Below are 22,751 nucleotides of genomic sequence, written 5' to 3'. Positions count from 1 at the left end.
ATGCTCCAAATTTCTATGCAAAACAATTTTACCTGAGGCGCAAAAATCTGACATTCATACCGCCAGGGAGGCTATGTATTGGTGTAAAGCACCCTATACAAAATTATTACGTAAGGTGGGCAAAAAAATAAAAATAAAACATGTTATCTGTGTGAATACAACGTGAAAAAACAAAACCCCAGCATAAAAACTGCCCAGAGAGACTGTACAAATATTAAAAATATAAATATCCCCCCTAGGGGCTATATACGCTGCAAACAAATGTGATATGCACAATAATGTTGCGCTCTATGGCTACTATGAAGATTGACAGCCTGAATATGTAGCAAAAAAAAACAGCAGTGTGCAAAACAAATGCAATATAACAATAATGGTGTCGCCCTCCGGTTTGTGTGTTTTTTTTTTTTTTTTTTTTTTTTTTTTTTTTTTTTTTTTTTTGTGGTTGTTTTTTGGTTTTCTGTAAACTCATTCAAGTATTAGTGTTATGAAGGAAAACTACATACATCATGAGCTTCTGTTGCCAAAATTGTCTGACAATATAAGTGACACCTTTTTTTGGTGGTTGTCAAAATAGAATGTCCATACATACATCCTGTAAATTTGTGCAACAGTTCACATATACTGTATAAAGTGTGTGCTTGATAGTCTTCGTCTTCGTCTTTATATTAAATATATCCAGTGACTTTGTTTATAACACCACGTGAATCCTTCACGAATAAAGATGGCAGCTCACCTCAGATTGGACCTAACTGATATCTCCTCCCTTTTTTTTGGGCCCAACTCCTATCCTGATATTCCTCCACTGGGTATTCTTATTAGGAAGAGGTTCAGAAGGTCAACACTGATTTGCAGTTTTTTTTTTTTAACCCCCCTAGGCCAGTGATGGCAAACCTTGGCACCCCAGATGTTTTGGAACTAAACACCCCCATCAAATCATTCTCTGCAGCTATTACCTTTTGTACCACCACCCCCTCTACGAGCAAGGCCCTCCTATACCTATTGTGGTGTTCCCCTATACATTGTAAAGCGCTGCGTAAACTGTTGGCGCTATATAAATTGTGAATAATAATTTCTATATTTCTTTTCAAAATATTTGGTCTTGCTGGGTAGTTTGTGTTTTTGCTTTTTTTTTTTTTTTATTTTTTTTTTTTGCATAGGGTGTTTTGAACTAATACTTAAGTGTCAATTTATTGTTTTGAAGTAGCGCTGCATTGCCTTTTTATATTTTTAATTTGATGTTTATGCTGTCAGATATCATCGCACTGGGGGGTCTGCGCAGTGCTTTAGTTATATTATTTATTAAGTTGTGTCCCATGGCTACACCCAGTCCTAGCCACTGCTTTCTGGAATGGCACCACTGCAGCTCAGTGGGAGGTTTCAGTAAATGTGTCTGGGAAGGGGAACGTGTGCAACACAAATGTAGGAGGGTTTGGCTCCGTCAGGAAAGGTTAAAGCCCAACTCCGGGCAAGCAAGGTTTTTCCATGGCGGGGAGCTGTGCCCACACTGCACAGGTCAACAGCTTGTTTTTGGCTAGGGGGATGGGGAAGGATTATACTTACCTGATACTCCGCTTCACCTGCAAATGGTTCCCCCCACCACCACCACAATCCAGCAGTGGATTATTCCTGACATCATGGCCAGAGCAGGTCAATGGGTGTCCACCACAGTCCACCACACAAGACCACTAGACCTTACAGGAGCCACAGGGGCTAAAAATAGTCAAGTACATGTCACTGTTCTAGACAAAAATAAATAAGCAGTTGATCCGTGCAGTGCAGGCACAGACCCGCTGCTTGGGGAAAACTTACTTTTACCTGAGTTGGGCTTTAAGAAAGCCTTTTAGATTACTTTTGTAAGGCTTGATTTGTTACTTTTTTAGCCTTTTTTTTTTTTTTTTTTTTTTTATAGGAGTCTTTAGTTGTATTTTTAAATGTGCTGTGTTTGGGACGTTTGTCCATCCCGGAGCTCTGGAAAATCCCCAAAAATTTCTTGCGACTCCCTGATTGATAGGAAGTAAGGCACAAAGGACAAGTTCTCTTTTGCAATGACTATGGAGAGGGGACGGCACAGGGTGGATTTGGTCTAAATCGACTCAATTTAAAAAAATATTAATTTTTAAAGAGCAACTGTCATCTCTGTCCTGCAGCGGCTCCTCCTCTGAACCGCTCTTGACTCACCAACATTTCCTTTAATGGGACAGCTGGTAAAGAGGCAGTGACACAACAAGGTGAGGGACGTGGCAGCAGCAGGTGAGTGGATGCCCACTAACAGGCGCTGCCATGATGGGTCTGAAATGACTGACAGGTGCTCTTTAAATGTAAGGACTTATTGTTGGTAGTTAGAATCTTTACTATTTGCAAACAAAATTAAGGTTTCTTATTTAGAATAATAAGCTGTCAGGTTAGTAAAACAGCCATATCAGAACAGATTCAATCATACAGTTTTTAGTGCACATAGGTTTGCAAAACAGTGGGATGAAGGAAAATTCTTGAATTTTGGTATATCTCATGGTTACTGTGACAATGTGTGAATGCATCAATGCAGTGCCTGTTATCTCAGCTTGCATTCATTGAATCAGTTTACCAAAAAATGTAAATATTGCAGAATATACATGATGCCTAACTAAGCTCCATTTCATGCTGAATATATTATTTTTGGGGTATCTTAAATAGAAAACTATTTTTGGATAGATTTACTCCAAAAGTATGTTAACCAATTGCTGACTAGGCCATAGTCGAAAGACGGCTACAGCGTGGTCGGCTTATTCTGGGAGGGCGTCCATGAATGTCCTCCCAGAATGTTGCTATCGCATGCGTCCGTAAACATCCGTGACTGCGGGGTCCGGAAGACCCAGTAAATCATGGACCGCGGTAAATGGCCGCTTGTGGCGGCTGTTTACCATGTGATCACTCTGTCAAATGACAGAGCAATCACTTGTAAACAAACCAAGGTCATGTCATGCCGGCCCCCCCCCCCCCCCCCCCCTTCTCTGTACCGATCTGCACAGTGTGAGGGGGAGAGATCGTTTTTAGCAGCGCTGTGGGCTGGATCTGTAGTGCCCATACTCTGCCCTTTTTACCAAATTTTCTCTTTTCTCTTCTTCTTCCTTTTTTCTTCTTCTTTCTTCCTTCTTCTTTTTTCTTCTTCTTTCTTCTTCTTCTTTCGCCTCCTTCTCTTTTTTTTTTTTTTTTATTTTTTTTTTACTTACCGGAAATACCTGTTGCTAGGCACATCGTCCTAATCTGCCTCTCTTCCTCCTCCGGTGATCTTCTGTCTTCTCTCCTCCGTGCGGCATCTTCTGGGTAATGGGTCGAACTGTGTGTCCCAGAACACAGTGCGCCCCATTCACAAAGCACTGTGCGACTCGCGCATGCGCAGTAGGAAACGGGCAGTGAAGCCGCAAGGCTCCACTGCCTGTTTCCCTTGGCTAAAATGGCAGCGCCGGGAGCCGAGGGACTGGTCAGCCTCGGGCGCCCGACATCGCGGGCGCCCTGGACAGGCAAGTGTGCTTATTTAAAAGTCAGCAGCTACAGTGTTTGCAGCTGCTGACTTTTAAAAAAAAAAAAAAAATAATTCTTATTTTTTTTTTTTTTTTTAAACTGGCCCTCCTCTTTAAATACCAGCAAAAGAAAGCTCCATTTGTATGGAAAAAAAGACACATTTCATATTTGTACAGTGTTGCATGAATGAGTAGTTGTCATTCAAAATGTAAGGCCACTGAAAGCTGAAAATTGGTCTGGTTAGGAAGGGAGTTTAAGTGCCTAGTTGTCAAGTGGTTAAAATTTGAAAAAAAAAATCTGATTTAAAGCAATAACCATAACCTATAAATACTGTACAGCTAAATGTAGAAATAGATGGGTGTGTGTTTATTTATTTTTTACTTTGGCTACAAATTCAATACAAACTAGTTCATTAGCACTTTTTTTTATAACTTTATGTGGTTAGCATTGCTTTTTATAAGTTTTACTTTGTTCCAGTGCTTTGTGTGTGGGAACACAAGGTTTACGTTGTTGCTTTGTGTTTCTCTGACTTGTGATGAGCAGTGCCCATGTGCTGGTGGTTAGTTGTTGCCGGTGTCCCCGCTGCTTGTTTATGAATACAGTGCATGTAAACTAAGCACGTCGTCTCCAGGAAGTCAACGGTCATCTGGCAAGTAATAAAGAACCATTTCTTTCCAGTTAACATTGGAAGTCTTCAGTAAACCGCTGTATGGCTCTATTTTTAGCCCAGGACAATTGTGGTGTGTAGGACTTTATCAGAGGCTTCCAGCAGAGTCTGAAAGTGTCAATTGAGAGTTTTTATAAACTGCTTTTTTAGTTTGTTGGCTCAGCTGTTCTATGGGGAGGGGGGAGAGGAAAGATTGTTGCAATATTGTTGAAGTCTTTAGAAAAAAAAAAAAAAAACTCCCTGTGTAAAAGGAAGGTTGGGACTTCCTTCCTGCTAGGAACTCGTTTTCTGATTTTTATGCCTACTACAGCGGTTTATTATTTTTATATAGTGCCGTCCTATTCTATAATCTTCTACTATAAAGTATACAGAAGCGCTTTTCAGCCATTCAGAATATGATGGACTCAAATGTGGCCCCCAAATTCTTGGAAGAGATGCACCAAATCCCATTTCTGAATTATTATTGTTATGGATGCACAGATGGCAGTTTTTATTTTTTTATTTTTTTTGTTCATATGGATGCCAATTACCGCTTTTATTTATATTTTTTTCTAGCGGTGCGATTTGAGCCCATACAAAAGGACTGGGCTCAAATCGCACTGCAAAGAATCATGTGATTTGAGCAGGAATGCACCACGATTTGTCTGAATGGCGTGCCATTTTCCTCACCACACCTGTAAGAACCCAGGCCGAAGTCATTTTGACGAGCGTGGGATCGGTGCGGTGCTGGAAACCGCTTGCAATTCCGACATTCATATTCAATTCCTGTTCAAATTGCATTTGATTCTTTGCATTGATTTGAGCCCATTCATTATGCATGGGCTCAAATCACACTGCACAAAAAAGGCATTCATTTTGTAAATGCTTAGAATCGGCAATGTTGGTATTAATATTCATAATTATTCTTATGAAAATTCAATATTGTAACTATTAAATGTATTTTATTTTTTGGGGAATTGTAGTAATGTTTCTTATGCATCTCGCTTAACTTACAATGTAGATGATCTGGGAATACAATTGGTATTAAACTATACTAGAGCTGCACAATTCTGGCTAAAATGAGAATCCGTTTTTTTGCTTAGAATAAAGATCCGGATTCTCTCACGATTCTCACGCTGTAAAATCTCTTGCGTTATACAAAAAAAGTGGAACAAAAATATTACAGCGCACACATGCAAAACTAACATTTACCTCCAGCAAGGCTTTTTAAAAACGCCTAGACATTTTCAAAAAACATTGGGCTAACTTAACTGTTAGGTTTTTCTTCTTCTTCTTCCTTTTTTTTTTTATTTTTTTTTTTTTTCATAGAAGTATCTTTTACCGAAAAATTGCATTTGAAAGACCACTGTGCAAATACAGTGTGACATAAAATATTGCAGCAACCACAATTTTTAACTTGTAAGCAACCAGTGTCAGAAAAGGGCTTGGTCTTCAACCACTAACAGCCAAAGGACTTCATATGACGTCTTTGACTTTGAGCGGTGATATCTGAATGATGCTTAGAGCAAAATGAGAATCATGATATTTTTTTTTGTCTTAGAATAAAAAGATCACAATTCTCTCATGATGTAAAATATTTCACATTATACCAAAAATAAAAATGGACTAACTACTGGTTAGGGTGTGCACCAACAACCTCAACGTTCCCTGCAGTACTTGGTTTTGTGGGTAATGAGCTGTTGTCCACACAGACCTTACAGAACTCCCCACTCTTCTTTCTGGAGGCTTCCAGGACAGATCAGAGCAATTGTGATTGGTCATCACCAGCACAGAGCATTGGTCTGATCTCTCCCAGAAGCCCTGCAGAAAAAGGAAGTTGACTGGACCGCTGCGTGGGCACTAACAGATCATCACCCATGGCGCTTCAGTGGGTACCAAGAAGGGGGGGGGGGGTCTTTCTGAGAACTTAACCACTTTTATAGGGCTAGTTTATCTTCAGACCTGAAATATGAACAAAGCCCATTTCTCTATAGTGTGTATTTGTCTCAATCCAGAGCACTAGGCGCCATTTCTGTCTGCTGCTTCATTCCTCTATCTGTAAGAGGCTTTCCTGACACCAAGAGCTACATGGTAACTGGGAGGGTTCCTCCTGCTGTGTGCTATGTGAAGGTGGGTGTGTCTCTTCTCTACAATCAACGTTCAGAACTCTCCTCACTGAGCTCTGCAGAGTGTAACTTCAGCTCCTCGCCCCCTTTTTTTTTCTGAACGCTCAGACAAGTTTTAAAATTCAACACTTTGAACAGATGTAGAAAAGATAAGACAGCAGATAAAAGCATACCACTTATGTAGGAGGATTTGTTCAGCCTCTGAATCACCTGAGACCAGGGACTTCACTGGGTATATTTAATGCCGTGTACACACGGACAGACTTTTCGACAGCAAAGGTCTGATGGGAACGAGTCCGTCGGACAATTTGACCCTGTGTAGGCTTCGTCTGATCTTTTGCTGTCAAAATCAGACGGACTTTAGATTTAAAATATGTTTCAAATCTTTCCGACGGACTCGAGTCCGGTCGAAAAATCAGTTCGTCTATATGCTAGTTCGATGGACGAAAACTGACGCTAGGGCAGCTATTGGCTACAAACTTCCTTATTCTAGTCCGGTCGTACATCATAGCGGTCGAATCCATCAGACTTTGGTGTGATTGTGTGTAGACAAGTCCGATTTTGATGGAAGTCCGTCCAAAGTCCGGCGGAATTCAGTCCGTCGAAGTCCGGTCGTGTGTACACAGTATAAGGGTTTACAGACACTTTAAATGCGACCTGTTCCATTTTCCAACCAGGGCACACCAAACCAGCATGTTGGTGTGAACCGGACAATTCTAAAGACATGTGAGTTGCGTTGTCCTTGTATTGCAACACAACACAGCTGGATTCATTTTGTCCCTTGGCTGCCAGGATTTTTCTCGCACAATGCGGCATGACAATAAAAAGTCACGATGCGTATTAAGAATGACTCCGCCAATGTGTTTTCAATTATTACATTTGATTTGTAGTATTCAGTTTGAACACAATTTTATATTGGTATTTTTTCCCCCACTTAATTAAAAATACACAATTTTCCATTCTTAGATTTAAGCAAAAAAAAAATTCATATTTGGAAGTTCTGCCTTTTTTTTTCCCTATGAATATTGTACTACAAATGGCTTCAATTTTCTTTCTGTAAAGAGTATGAAGTGCTCATTGGGTGGCTGTGCAGCCTTTGGACCCGTGTAATAGGGACCGGGTGCAGCAGGGCTATACAGAGGCTCTGTGATCTGTGAAAACAGCCACCTTCTTAGCAGTGATAAATAAGCGGAAGATGAGGCTGGTATTCCAAGCAGCATCTCCAGGATGGAGCAGCAAGTAAAATATTGTGCAGGCTGCATACAAATTGCCCGGTGCCTCTTGTAAAAAGACAGCTGAATAATGAAAGCAACAGTTGTGTTAACTCTTCCTTGGCGCTTCTAAAGTTTAGGCCGTGGTATGACCGTTTTTAGAAGCTACATAGATTTGTACAGAACAAGGAGGCCCCTCCACCATGGAAACGTGACCCTTCCTGCAGGTCTTTCACATTCCAGTATAAGGACCGTCCAGCTGAAGGGTTGTAAGGAAGCCGTCCATTGTCGCACATTTTTAGGGGACATGACCTGTGGAAGCCATTTTATTGAGAAAAATTATCCCCTCTGGGTGATCTATGTACGTTGCAGGGATTTTAACAAACATTTGCAGAATCCTACCTTGTGTAACTCCCAAGAAGTAGCTGTTTTGTGTCCATGTGCAAAATGAATCTGAGATTTTTTTTTTTTTTTTTTTTTTTTTTTAAATCATTTCCAATCGGCTGCTGCAGTTGCAGGATTCTAATGAAGAAGGTGGCAGAGTCTGCATCCCTTTTTAGATGTGATTTATTTTCTCTTTGGCAGCATCTCACCAAAAAATGTTGCAGAGGATGCCCAAAATCTGACTTGTATCTTAGTGCAGACTTCTGGGAAAATCAATGAGCCTATGACCTATCTGGTGGGGGTGGCAGGGGGCATTCTGCACACAAATGTGTACAGGACACTTTCAGGTGGCCATATTGCATTTTACAGAAAATTACAGCTCTGCAGATGAGGAAAGGTCATTTTTAATGTCCATCAATTACAGTATTGTGTAGCAATTTTATACACCAGGGGTCTCCAGACCTGAAAAACAAAGGGCCAGTTTACTGTTCAAACATTAGGGGGGCAGACTATGGCCAGTGGGAGTAGAAAATTACCTGGCTCAGGCTTGGTGGGAGGAATAGTGCCCCATCGTTGGTGGGAGGAATAGAGTAGAAGGAACTATATCCCACTGTTGCTGGCAGTGGGGGATGGGTTGGGTTAATAATGACCCAAGGGCCACATCCAGCCCCTTGGTTTACAGTTTGGAGCCTGGTATAAGCTATATTGAAGTATATGGAACCCTCACCTTGTAAAACAGCCCATTCATTTTTAAAATGGAAATGAAAGGCATTTATACGTGATCACATACACTCTGTTCTCCACCGCATAAGGGGCTCGGAGAGCTGGGGGAGGAGAAACAGCAGTACACAACTTCCCAGCAGATGGGTTCAGCACAAGTCTACTCATTGGAGAACAGACAGTTCCCAACACAACCAGAAAACTGACCACACTGTGCTTTCATGCCTAGTGTTGTATAGCTCTTTGAGCGCCTTAATTTTTTTTTATTTTTTAAAGCAGAGACTGGCTGGAACACCAGGGATTTCACACAAAGGAATCCATACAAAGAACAGGACATATTCTCTTATTTAAATCCAAATGATTTTTATCAAATCTATTTTAATAAAATGCTTTTGAAGTAAAAGTCTATCTAAAGATAGTTTTTTCTATTTAGGATACATTAATTAGTTTCAGCATGAAATTGAGCTTAGTTATGTAGCATGAGGCTGTATATTCTGCAATATTTACATTTTTGATAACATGCACTGCATTGATGCATTCACACCATTTCACAGCAACCAGGAATATTCCCATTGTATTGCCAATCTATGTACACTACAAACTGTATGATTGAATCGGTTCTGTTATCGTGGTTTTACTAACCTGACAGCTTTATTATTCTAAAGGGGAAACCTTCATTTTGTTTGCGAATAGTAATTATTCTAACTACCAGCAAGAGCAAGTCCAAATCCCACCCTGGAACAGGATATTTTTTCATACAAGTACATGGTACAGCAGGCACATATAAGGAATATGAAATGTTTGGGTAACCCTCCTTTTTATATGTATTCCAACTCCCCCCCCCCCCCCCCCGACCCTTTTTTGTAAAGTGCAACTAAAGGCTTGTGTAGGACATGCTAAGGAAGTAGCACATCCAATTACTATTTTATGCATGAACTTCATTAAAGTGAAGAGAATTTTTTATTTTTTTTCCTAACTATATCCTTTTTTTTTTTTTTTTTTTTTTTTTTAATGGGGAAAAAAAAATTACCTGTAGGTGGAAGATGATCTAAAATGGAAAAAATCAAATGCTGCTTCCTTGTACTATGACAGTTTGGGAGTTCTGTACATAGACTTAGGACACACGGGGGCGTTCTGTACAATTTCATGCTGGTGTCATTGGCTGTCCGCCTATCCCAGAAGTCGGCACAGATGGAGTTCAGATCAGTGGCATTCCCCGCGATAGGAGTTCATTTTCACTGAAATACTAAGACTCTGTAAAGCTAAGGGTGGCAGATGGAGTTCCTTTTTCTTATTACAACACTGATATTGTTCAGGTGACCTGTCTACTACCCGTTCATAAGAGTACAAAGTGCGGCATATTTGTCCAATACTTTGTATAGAGTTCACTTTTGTGAGGGGTGTGTGTATTTTTATTTATTTTTTAGTTTTTTAGGGGGTGTTCACACTGATATTTTGAGGTGTAATAAGTCAAACTGTGCATGGCAGTCTGGTGTGCCTGGACAACCCAACACACTTTCATTCTATAGTAAGACTGGTGTTTTATCATAATACCGCGACCCATCAGAATAGGTAATGTAAGTGACCTTCCGTCACCTCCATCTTGGTACACCCCGCACTTGGCCACAGTAAGCATGCAGTCAGGGGGGAATGGCGGACATCTTTTTACACCTAACCAAGACTGTCATTTCCCAATAATTTTTGCCAGTAAACTGAGCTTTATATAGTGAAATGGAGTATTTTGAATTCCGCCAGACTCTTTTTGATGAATTTTAAATGCAGCGGCAAGCCTGCTGATTTCACAGGTTTGCTAATCTGACAACATTGCTGCTTTTAACTTTCAACATCAAGAGTCTGACTGATTTCACAATACTGTATTTCACTATAAAAGCTCAGTTTACTGGTAAAAATTAGTGGAAAATGGAAGACTTGAGTGGGTGTAAAAAGATGTCCGCTGCCCCCTTCTGACTGGAGGCTTACTGCGGCCGAGTCTGTTACCTCTTCTGATAGAACACCGGCCATACGCTCTACAGCTTTCTTGTACTATTTTATTTAGATTTACCAAACCTATAATATGAGGTCATACCTAAACACCTCTTAAATTTTGTATGCAATCAGGCAGACCCTTGCTCTACATAGATGAAGGCAAATCTTAAGGAAATTCCACAGTTGAGACACAGTTGTGACCTTTTAAAATGTTGAGGGCATGTTAGCCAGGCAATTGGCATTTTCAGAATGTAACTTCAGCTGGATTGGTCAGCTGACCTTTTCTAAAAAATCTTCTTTATCCACCGAAAGACACGTCCGGCACGCTCTGTGATTGCGGTAAAGGACCTATCACAGTGGCCCTTTTATTATGTGATCAGCTGTGTCTGATCACAATGTAAACAGATGTGCTGTTTATCTGCAGTTCTCTCCTCACACGCTGTCAGTATGAGGAAAACAGAGCCGGTAACCAGCAATCCTGACAGGAGACATGTACACAGATAATTGGGGCACGGGTTATCGGTGCAACCTCATCCGCGCACATCACTGAAGGAGAAAAAAAAAATATTTGGAATTTTTTTTTTTTTTCTCTTTGTTTTCGCTGAAAGTTGGCCTGGTCAGGAAGGCAGTGAAATTGCCCTGTATTAAAGTGATTACTAAAGGTTATACCTTTTTTAAAAATAAAAATTTGTACGAATCTGCTGTGTGCAGTCGTTTTTCAGAGGGCTCTCACTTCCTCTTTGGCGGTCTCCCTGCTGGCGCTCTCTCCTCTCCCTGCTTTGGGTACCCCCTCAGCATGATGCTTAAGGGGGTACCTGTGCAGCCAGTGCTGGATCGGAGTCAGCTGAGGGTTTAGGGATGGGGGTGGGGAGAACAGGTAGAGGGCTGTTTTTTGCCCAAACTCATGGAACGCGTTAGGGTGAAAATAAGTTTTGACTTTAGAATCACTGGGGCAGTAATTGTTCCACAAGTCTGTCTAGGAGAAGATGTGTTTGTCTTCTCGGAATTTCATGTCGGTGAGTCAGCACTGTGGTGTGCACGGTGATGGTTGTGTAGTGTAAGCTTTGGGCAATGACATGCTTTAACATGTATAGTGGAGCTGCAGCTACAGATCAAAGGTTATCTTCTATTCCTTATAGTTTCTCCAAGTGAAGATTCCTGAAGGTCCACTTTTGTATAATTGTTTGCGTAATTATACATAATAAAAATACTACATGGGGCATCTCGGGGGCAGTTCACGCCAGATCTCGGCACTGGAAAGGCTTGTTCCGTGTGCTCTTCCTGCACCACGTTCCAATGTACTGGCCTTGCGATCTGCTTGGAGGTGGTAATGTTTTGTGCAATGCATCCTATACATTAGGCTGGATTCAAACCTATGCATTTTTAGTGCTATTTGCACTACAGTCCATGGTTTCCTATGGAACACGTCCTGTAGTGCAAATCTGCAAAAAGCACTGAAAATGCATAGGTGTGAATCGGGCCTTAAGGTGAAAAAAGACCCGTCAGTGACCAGCCCCCCAGCCCTTCCCACCCCCCGTTTTACTTACCTGAACCCTCAAATCTGACTCGTCGGGGACGCACTCTCTCTCTCTATGCCCATGGTTCTCGGCTCTTGAACAGATTGATGGCAGCGCAGCCATTGGCTCACGCTGCTGTCAATCTAATGACATGAGCACCGGGGGGTGGGGCAGAGTCCTGTATTCTGTCTCTATGGCTGCCGAATGGTGGATTCAGGAGCGCGCCCACAAGGTTACCCCCTCAAGGAATCGCTTCTCTGATGCGGTGATCAGATGTGGGGAGGAGGCCCGCCGGGGGGCACTAGAAGGTTCGGGGCCACTCTGTGCAAAACAAGCTGCACGGTGGAGGTAAGTATGATATATAGTGTGTGTGTGTGGTATTTTTTTTTTTTTTTTTTTTTCTCCTCCTCCTCCTCCTCCTCCTCCTCCTCCCCCCCCTTACTCTAACACAGGGCTTAACAAATTTGCATGTCTGGGGCGTCAAGCAATAGTTGTTCACGCCTGGCGCTAAGCGGAAAGACCCAGAATTAATGCATGATGAATGCAAATGTTCCTCCATTATTTTTTTGATAACATACTGCATTCCTCTTCCATCAACTTTGTGTGCCTTTGTAGCTCACAAATTAGGGGTGCGGAATATAATCTGCGCATCGATGCATTGCGATTCTGCATCAATGCTGAGAGAAGCTAAATCGCGGTGTATGCTGATGTCATTGCAGCTCCTCCCCCTTGTCACATTTATAATAATGGCCGTGAGGAGCCACGCTGTTCGCACATTTTGGCTTGGACATGGAGGGCTAGAGCTGAAGGGTGGCTTGGCCTGTCCATGCTGGCGCTGCAGCTGATGAGTGGCGGCAGCTGCGGCCAGGCTAGGCTTGTGGACCCTGGAGCTCTGGGGAGGAGAGCAGAGCCAACGGTGCCGGAAGTGTTCAGGGCGGACGCACCTTTTCCAGACATGTATAATGGAGGATGGCCAGAGGAGAGCCGGGTATAGCGGCAGAGGCAGGTGAGGGGGGCCGTGTGGAGGAGTTGGGTGTGTCCCCACATCAATAGGAAGGAAATGGCTGCCCGGTCTGTCAACTTACTCTCCCGTGATTGGCTGTAGGGAGTCAGTCCTGGGCTGTGAGGGCCGCCACGCTGTTGGCGGTGATCGGGATCCTGCTGGCGCTGATCCATGCACAGTTCACCTTCTCCTGGGAGGAGATCTCCACCCTGGCCCGGGAATATGCAGGTAACCATGCCCCTGATTGGTCACTCTGCAGCCTGGTCACATATTTGTGGTGTCCATGTCTACTGAGGAAAGGGGATGAGGGGCCCCAGGATGGTTGGGGGAGAAGGAGAGGGCCCTGGGTAGTTATATATTCACTATGTGCTAGATGTTAATCATATAGCGCCCACTTTATTTTGGTTTTTAATGTAGATGTGACAATGTTCCCCAGCTGGCTGTCAAACTGCCTGATGTCCTCCACAACCCGTTCCTCCTCCCTCAAGGCCACTGTCTCTCTTGCTCAACCACCCTATAGGTCTTAAAATGCTCCTGGTCACTAACCCCAGATCACCAAAACTCAACATCAGACGGACATGGCTCCTGGCCCATTCCTCTTCCACCTCCCTATTCAAACCAATGCCCACCACCCTCACCCACCTCCATTCAGTCCCCAAGTCCACCCCATGCAAACCCTGAACAATCTGAGGTCTCCTCTCTGGACCCCTCCATCCTTCAGTTCCTATCATCCCTCCCCCCAGACTCCTCTATTGAATAATATTCCTGGACTCTTCCAGCCTTCCATTATTTAGCCTGGGTTTCTAAGAGTAATACTCCTTTGAACTAGAGTTAAAGTGCAGCATTACTTTGTGTTGGTTTTGGGAAATGTACACAGTGCAAAATGAGTCCTGCCCTGACTTGGGCATTCCAGTTGGTCAATCGGACAACTGATTTGGCCAGTAACACACCACCTGTATTAGAGTGCCAATGGATCACAGGGGGCACCTTTGGGCACTAGCATTGTTAATCTGGGGGAAAGGGAGTGTTAGATGTGTTAGCCGATTTAGATACACTAACAAATTGAAGCTTAACTGCATGGTTACAATACATTTTTTTTTTTTTCTTTTGTGATAAAGGTTGTTCATAAAAGCTGATGATTGTCAGCACCCCTTTCAATGGTAAATGGTTTATCTCAACCCACTAACTGCTACATCTTGTTCTTTTGAAAAACAGACCATCACATCTAAGAATTAGTAAGCTGCAATATATTCAGAGTTTGCTTTTGGGTTTAGTACAGCTTTAAGATTTCAGAGGTGTGCAGAATCTGTGTGTTTAATGCACAACGTTTTTATCTTTTCAGATGTTCAGGTAGCACTGGAGGGAGCTTCAAATGGCAAAAAATAGAAAAATTAATGGGGTGTAGTAAGCAATGGATTAGCAGTCAGAATACATATTTCTGAATATTACATTGGGCATGCTAAGACAACTTTTTTTTTTTTTTCTCACTGATTGCCTTGGGTTTCTTCACAATCACACCTTGTTAAATGGAAGTTTGTCATTTTGGCGTGGTGTAGTGCTCTCCACATTCATTTCACAGCTTTCATTTTGTGGACGTCAGGAGTTAACATGGAATGTCCCTGTGGCAGTGTGAGGTTGGATGTCACAACTGTGATTTAAAAGCATTTGAAGTATGCGAGTCATGCAAGGTTAGGGCTAGATGAATGTCTGTTTGCACATTCATAAGGTAAATAGAACCGAGGCATGTTTGCACATGGGACTTTCATACGTTGATTATGTGGGGAATGACGTGTGTTTAAAAAAAATAAAATATAATATATTATATAATATATTTCTCTATCTCTGCAATTCATCACTCCTTAAATGAGTGGATATTGTCCGTCTTATTTGCGCACAGACCTCCACCATAGTAGTAGTAGTAGTAGTAGATATACTATAAGCCTCTTACCGGAACCGTTGGGCCAAAACTTATAATGGCTAAAAATGCATGGTGTTCCGCAGAGCCTCAGCTTCCACTAGGAGGGAGATGGTCACCTCTTGGCAAATGATATGTCTCTAAAACCTAAACGTACAGTCTACTCCCATTGTGAGATCCATATAAGATGTCTTTATTAAAAGGATTATCAGGCTCTGACAATACAATAGAAGCAGCGGGCTGATGGTTAGCGAACACCGCTGGCATCGGCAAGTAGTACGTTAGAATGCCATAGCTGGCCATCCCCTACACGGTTCATCAGCAGTGAGGTTTAGACTACAGTGATGTAGTTTAAACCAAGGATCTACTTGTTAATGATACTCCTGTACCAACAAACCTGTATGTAAACCCTTTAGCTCAGTCCCATGCACCCCATTTTAATATCCTCTTTTTCATTCCTCCCGCAGGCTCCAGACAAGCGGAAAGCACTAGAAGAGACCAAGGCCTACACCACCCAGTCCCTGGCCAGTGTCGCCTACCAGATCAATGCGTTGGCCAACAATGTGCTGCAGCTGCTCGACATCCAGGCCTCCCAGTTGCGGAGGATGGAATCGTCCATTAATCATATCTCCCAGGTAAGGAATGACTGAGGCATGTAAGCCAAGGATGCATCCATACCACCATCACATGCGGTATGGCAGAGGTTCCTACGTGTTTTTTTTTTTTTTTTTTTTATTATTATTTATTTATTTATTTATTTTTTTGGATGGGTACTTTGGGATAACCCCTAAACACCACTTTATTTATGAGAACATGTCTGTTTGCATATGCTTATGCATGCTTTAAAAAACAAAAACAAAAAAAAACTACTGTATATTACAAGTGAATACTCCATCTTTGAAATGTGTTCACCCCATTTGCTTATTAATGTCCATAAGTTATCAGAATGTAATGAATTTCTTTCATCACTACTAGAGAACTACAGGAATGCCATGACAAACATTCAAGTTTTTAATTTTGAGGTTTGTATTTAATCCTCAGGTGTTTTATTCTTAATGAATGATGCTAAACTGTCTCATTTATTTAATTATTTATTTTTTAAAGGATTGAGTTGCACATCTAAGAAATGGTCTATTAAAAGCGTGATTGGATAAGTCTTTGCACCAATATACTTCACGTTTTTATATTTTGATTATAAAAGCATATGTCTGCAATACATGCACATTTCTCCATGTTTTATCACTACAAACACCCTGCACGTGCTGGTCATTTGTAGGACTGTGCTTTTATAAATTCTGATGATTCTGTATATCGATGTTTACCAGTGTATGGCATATAATGCATTTCTCAAATGCAGATCTTCCAAGTTGGGACTGCTTTGTTTTTTTTTTGGTCTGGGTTGCTGCAAGCTCCACCCTTTCCAGTGTTTTGTTGGCCGCTTGCCTACCAAGGTACGTTTTTATAAACTGCATGATGAAGTGGTTTAATCAAGCTCACAGCTTCTTCTGCAACTGTAGGGATTGGTATAAGCACCCCCTGAATATGGGTGTAACATCATATGACAGTACACCGCCCCCCGCCCCGAATGATCCCCCTGCTCTCCCATTAGCTGTCACAATTTACAAATTTGCCCGGCCACGTCGCTCATTTACAATCCTCTGTGACTGGAAAGCTACAGTGCCGACAGCCTTTTCAGCTGTTGGCTTGTCATTTTCAATGAACTACCACAGTGCTGTGGTAGTTCGTTGAGTCTTCCTGCTGGGTTGTATCTGCTTGCCCATACAGGCTCATAAATACATGGCTAGGTCTGCATTGGAGGCACCGGAAACAAAAAATAATAAATGAACGTTTTATTCACCTGTAAAAAAAAAAAAATAATAATAAAATGTGCGGTTTTGTCCAGTGCGCAGGGTTTTTTTTTTTTTTTTGTTTTTTTACTTCATCAAAAACGTGGATTTCAGTGGCAGTTGACTGCATTCCAGAACAGTCAAAAAAAAGTAGATGGATTTTTTTTGTCTGTAAGAAACTGCACTGGAACGTAGCAAAATGCATGACAAATGCACCAGAATACATTACAGGGTTCTTTGGAAAAGGTAACTTTGGGAAAAAACCAAGAGGGGAATAGACACTTGAAAACGCGTGTAGAAATGCATCCTGACGGCATTTCTGTGGTGTGAACAGGCCCTAAGAGCCAATGAAGGGCTTTTCGATTCATTGATCCAGTAGGCTCTAGTGACTTGTTGGGGTTCAAGGTTTAACTAGCTGTTCTAGTCTATAGTAGGAGGTCATGAGCATTTTGTTTTCTTGTAGCTGTCTGAGCAGCATATTCTCTAGGCAAATGTGGCAAGCTCTAATCTAGAACTGTCCATTTCAACCCAGCACCAACCCAGCACCATTCTACTTCTTCTCCTTTTTTTTTTTTTTTTTTTTTTTTTTCTTTTTTCTAGCGAGTTTGCGGAGAAGAGCATTTTACTGGTTAAGAATGGATAGGTGTGCCCAAGAAAAGAATTGCTATCACAGCAGGACAGATGGGAGAGTACAGTAACTATGGCTGGAGGGTGGGAGCTACTTTTCAGATAAACCAGCAGGTGATTGATTGCTAGAACACAGAGCGGTCCTAGCAACCAGTTGCCAGCTTTAATATACAAAGTTAACTCCCGCTCCCACCTTCCACCCAGTGCTACTGTGCCTCTTGCTCTCCAGCTGTCCTGCCTCCCGCTCTCCACTCTGTGTACCTGGGTAAAGTAGAAGGAGGGGGGCAGATGACTTGGCTCTGCAGGATCAGCATCAAAATACTTTATCAACCCCTTAATTAAATGAATGATGGGGGAGCATTGTTGTTTCTGTGTAGTATGATGTGATAATACAGTATTGCTGCTTGATGTGAATGTACAGGGAGCCCTACTGTGTGTGTGTGTGTGTGTGTGTGTGGGCGGGGGGGGGGGGGTTGTGTGATGTAAAGGGGTAGCGAACACTACTAGGTGGGTGACTGTGAAGGGGGGGGGGCAGTGCTGTTGGAGGAGGTGGGTGGGTGGTTATGTGATGCAATGGCTGATATTCACTCCATGTGTATGGGGATTTAAAGAGGATATAAACCGGATTCATGAAATTTGAGCTGAGCACATATCTGTAGCGTTATCTTATTTCTCAGACATCCAATGAATTCATGTCAATTAGCAGTGTTCAAACTCTCAAGTAGTTGAAAATAAGGGGCTCTGTTGAAGCCAAATCACGCCAGGTAGACCAACTAAAATCTCAGCCACAACTGCAAGGAAAACTATTTAGAATACAAAGAAAAACCCCACAAATAACTTCAGGTGATATACAGGACTCTCTGAAAACACGTGGTGTGTGGCTGTTTCAAGATGGACAATAAGGAGCCACTTGAAGAAAAATGGGCTGCATGGTCGAGTTGCCAGAAGAAAGCCATTACTATGCAAATGCCACAAAGTATCCCGCTTACAATATGCCAAAAAGCAGAGAGACAAGCCTCAAACCTTCTGGCACAAAGTCATTTGGAGTGATCAGACCAAAAGTGAGCTTTTTTGGCCACATCCATAAAACCTACATTTGGAGAGGAGTCAAGAAGGCCTATGATGAAAGGTACACCATTCCTGCTGTGAAACTTGGAGGTGTCCTATGATGAAAGGTATGGAGCTGGATTGCTGATGTTTTGGGGATGTGTGAGCTACAAAGGCACAGGAAATGTGGTCAAAATTGATGCTAAGATGTATGTTATCAAAAAAAATTCTGGAGGAACATTTGCATTCGTTAGCCAGGAAGCTGCGCATGGGACATACTTGGACATTCAAACATGACAATGATCCAAAACACAAGGTTATTATCTACAGCAGAATAAAGTGAAGGTTCTGGAGTGGCCTTCTCCGTCGCCTGTCCTCAATATCATTGAGCCACTCAAACATGCAGTTCATGCAAGGCAGCCCAAGAATTTACAGGAACCTGGGGACTTTTTGCCAAGAGGAATGGACAGCTTTGCCATCTGAGAAGGTAAAGAGCCTCATCCACAAATACCACAAAAGACTTCCACGCTGTCATTGATGTTAAAGGGGGCAATGCACAGTGTTAAGAACTGGGGTATGTAAACTTTTGATCAGGATCATTTGGGTATTTTCTGTTGTGATTATGATTTAAAGAGTAAACACAGTTGATTGATAATAAATGGCTTCATCCAGATGCCAACCATGAGTGAAAAATCCATGTTTAGCATTCTTATTCCTTGAAAAATGGCCAAGAAATCATAAATTCTGCCAGGGTATGTAAACTTATGAGCGCAAGTGTGTGTGTGTGTGTGTGTGTGTATATATCTATGAAGGGCTGGGCCACATCTGCTGACATTTAGTTTAATTTCGGTTTTGGAGCATGACTAAAATTTGCATAATCTCCAACTGCAATAAAACATTTTTCCATTTTTGCTGCGACCCAAGTGAATGCAGCTGCTTTGACATTTAGATTGATGCTTTAATTCCTTAAGCAAAAATACAGAGTGTATCAGAATTAACTTTATTCATTTGGTGTGAGGGTTGTTTTTTTTTTTTTTTTTTTTTTTTTTTCCTTGTAAAAAGTGAACCTGTTCCTTCAGTATCTATGCATGCTCAAACTTATAGTTGAGATGTGCAATTATCACCCCCAACCACTAGTGTAGCATCAGGGGTTGCAATAGTGACCTTGCCCCATGTTCCAGGGGGCCCATGCGGCTTCCGTGGCACATTCCGTTTCACACTTTGACAGGAGGGACCGGGAGAGTGACATACAGGAACCGATTTTCTCCTATTTCCTCCTGAAACCGCTGAAAGCTGCCCTCTCCCACCACCACCAAATCACTTAAGTGGTCCTCCATTCTTTAAAAGGTTCAGTACCCCCGCTCTAAAATATCTCCTTGCATGTCCTAAAATTGCCAGAGAAGCCTTTTTGTGGGAAGCGCCATAATCAGTCCCTGGTCAAGTGCTCTGTCCATTCAAGCTGCCTGGAAAGGGTTCTTCGGGGGGCTCTACAGTAAGTACATAATTGCGTGCAATGTGCATGTAGGGATGGATGTAAAGGTACCGTACACATCCGATGTGTAATGTGATGGACTCTTGGTAGGGATCTGAGGAAATGACCTGTAGCAACAGCAGCATCCCCAAGGCAGCCAGTGTTCCAATCTCTGCTTTTTTCCATCCAATGTGTTTTTGATATTTGCGTAACTCTTCCCAAGAACCAGCCCACTGTTTGCATCAGGTTTGAGGGCTGTTGAAGAGTATTGAGGCAGGGTGCTATGATGTAATGGGAATAAATGTACAGCACTCTATAGCCCCTACTATACCACCATAATCTCACTGGGTTGCAAAGAGAAGCACTGAGATCCAGATTTCAGTGGGTCTAAATACAAAATATCAGCAGAACACAAAGGTTAAGTTGATGTTATTTTGATGAGGGGGTAATTGAGGAACCACAGAGGGTAAAAATAGAAGCGGGTTAACTTTCAGCATTAAGGTTCTGTTCATACAGACTTTGAACACTGAAGATAAGTCTGCACCAGTGTGACTTCAGGCAGTGTACTTGTCTGTACCGATCCAGTTGGCTCAGTGCGTTCGTTTGCCCCCTAAAAGTCAGGAGGTGCTTGGCAGATGCCACAAACCTTTTAGTGCTGTTGTGGACGAGGCTTGTGGTGTAGCTCTGTCATCAGAGCAATTCCGAGAACACAATCCTATAAATACTCATTGTTCCTCTTTTATAAAGCTTTCCCGTTTTTTCTCTGGCAGCATTTTTTTTTCTTCCCCCCCTCACTTCTCGTCTTGTGCTGATAGATATATATAATATATTACACTCAGCATGTTCCAGACCAGCAAATTAAAGCCCTGGACTCTCCCTCCCCCAGAAATATTTTATGCTCCACCCCCCCCCCCCCCCCATTTAAATGCATACTGTAATGTGCAGAGTCCTCTTTGAGCATCATTGGAGTATCACTGCCAGAGCCAAAGTGCCACTGACATTCAAACATAAGCATTCTCATAGGCCCATGAAGATGTTGTGGCATAAGCGCCACAAGGGCACACTTCAACGTTTGCCGTTTTTAGCTATTGCAGTGTTTAAGTTGTCGCATACTGCCATACTTGTGTACAGCTGGTGCTGCTGTTTTGTACTGGGGGCATGTAAGCTCCGCTCCCCCAGCATTGTGACTGCGCTGCCACAAACTGCACCTGTCTGTCACCGTTTACCATCCATTTGTTGGGACAGACTCCCAAACACATCGACAAAGACCACCAATCGCAGTGATCAAATGCTTGGAAAGCCCTAGAAATGCCTCTCACTAGCATCTAGAGAGGTCAGGCATGGTTTGTTTTAAATAAGTAAACTTTCCTTTAATTTTTAGCTATAGGTAAGCCTATAATAAGGCTTACCTATGGGTACTGTAAATATTTGTTAAACGTGCACTGTTTACGAGATATTTACATGCAGCCAGTAACATAAATGGCACATGTACTCTGAAGGAACAGCCCTTTCTTCCTTCCAAGCCCTGTGCTGTAATTGGCTGCTCCCAGGCGAATGCACGGGAATGATGTCATTGCAGCTCTGGCCAGTCACAGAGCAAAAGTCCACAAACCTGGAAGCAAGATGGGTGAAGATGGGGGCCCACTGCGGCTCTGATATCTTGACGTGGGAGGGCTTTGTTTTAAGGCAAGTTTAACATGATGTGCCAGTATGCATTTTACCTTACAGGGTGTGAAGAAGACAAAAAACAAAAAATAAAATAAATAAAATCCAGCGGTTTACAACCGCTTTTAAAGCTCTTACTGCTTGTTAGGAACAACGTTGGCTGCTTGGTGAGCAAGCTATTAGTCTCTTCCTCTACTCCTACACTTAATAGCTCAGCTTTAATGCACAAATTGTAAGTACCTGAATTGGACTAAAAATCGGCCTTTTGCTGTCCCTGTATAGCAGGACTTAAGTGTAAGATGCTGCCTATGAAGCACAATGTTGCCAATGAGTTAATGCGAGTGTAGGAGATGAGATTATCAATATGCTACTTCACTATTCAGTCACAGGCAAGGGGCAGGTACAGGACAGCCTGGCACAGGGAGAGTGGGTTGCATGCTGCTGGCTGTCATTTAACCTGTGAGACTGAGGACATCTGCTGGTAGCAAAGATGTACTGTCGGAGTATTGCCTCAAAGGCTGCTTTTTTCTTTATTTTTAATGGAATACTGATGTTCTGCTTTTATAAAGGGAAGTGAATGGTCTTGGGTCCAGTTATTTTTAAGTCCTTTTTTTCACTGTGTAAATTCTTTTTATATCTCTATCTCTCTCTCTCTTTATAAACCAGTTAAGCCAGCTCTTTTTCACTTACTTTGAGGCTCTGAATATTCAAACACACCAGCTTTCTTCACCCTCAATACTAAAATAGAGTACAAATCCAACAGAAGGAATAGTCTGCTTCTTATGGTTGCAGCAGGTGTGCAGATCTTGCCTCCTCCGGCATTCTTGGTTTTTAACCTGTAATAAGCTTTATTTATAAAACAGGCATACCTCCATGTTGGAGCATTTGTCCCATGCCAGCTCTAAGGCCTGCCATAGACTGTTTGAATCTTATCCGATTCAGCAGGAACAAAACTACATTTTTAACCTCGTGGGGGCAAGCTGAATGTACCAAGTTGGTGGAACAACTTGGGTACAACCAGCCTGCTGGATCTACTTTTATCCTTAGTGGCTGCTATAGCCGCTAGCAATCACGGCCTTCTCTCA

The 22,751-nt window shown here is 42.3% G+C and overlaps 1 protein-coding gene across 14 annotated transcripts in view; it reads left to right on the top strand.

Moving 5' to 3' along the window:
• The window catches only part of ABI1 (abl interactor 1), a 137,175-nt gene that overhangs the window by 44,290 nt on the left and 70,134 nt on the right, over positions 1 to 22,751 (top strand). For all 14 annotated transcript variants that reach the window (XM_077491005.1, XM_077491007.1, XM_077491006.1 and 11 more), the window contains exon 2: positions 15,477 to 15,644. In XM_077491005.1, the coding sequence (XP_077347131.1) occupies positions 15,477 to 15,644 (168 nt within the window). The remainder of the gene's footprint in view (positions 1 to 15,476; positions 15,645 to 22,751) is intronic.

This window comes from Lithobates pipiens, unplaced genomic scaffold (genome assembly GCF_037356315.1).
Source record: "Lithobates pipiens isolate NorthernLeopardFrog02 unplaced genomic scaffold, aLitPip1_a1.2 Scaffold_19, whole genome shotgun sequence".
Classification (NCBI taxonomy): Eukaryota; Metazoa; Chordata; class Amphibia; order Anura; family Ranidae; genus Lithobates; species Lithobates pipiens.
The sequence above is the reverse complement of the archived record's forward strand: the minus strand, read 5'-3'. Positions and strand labels throughout refer to the sequence as shown.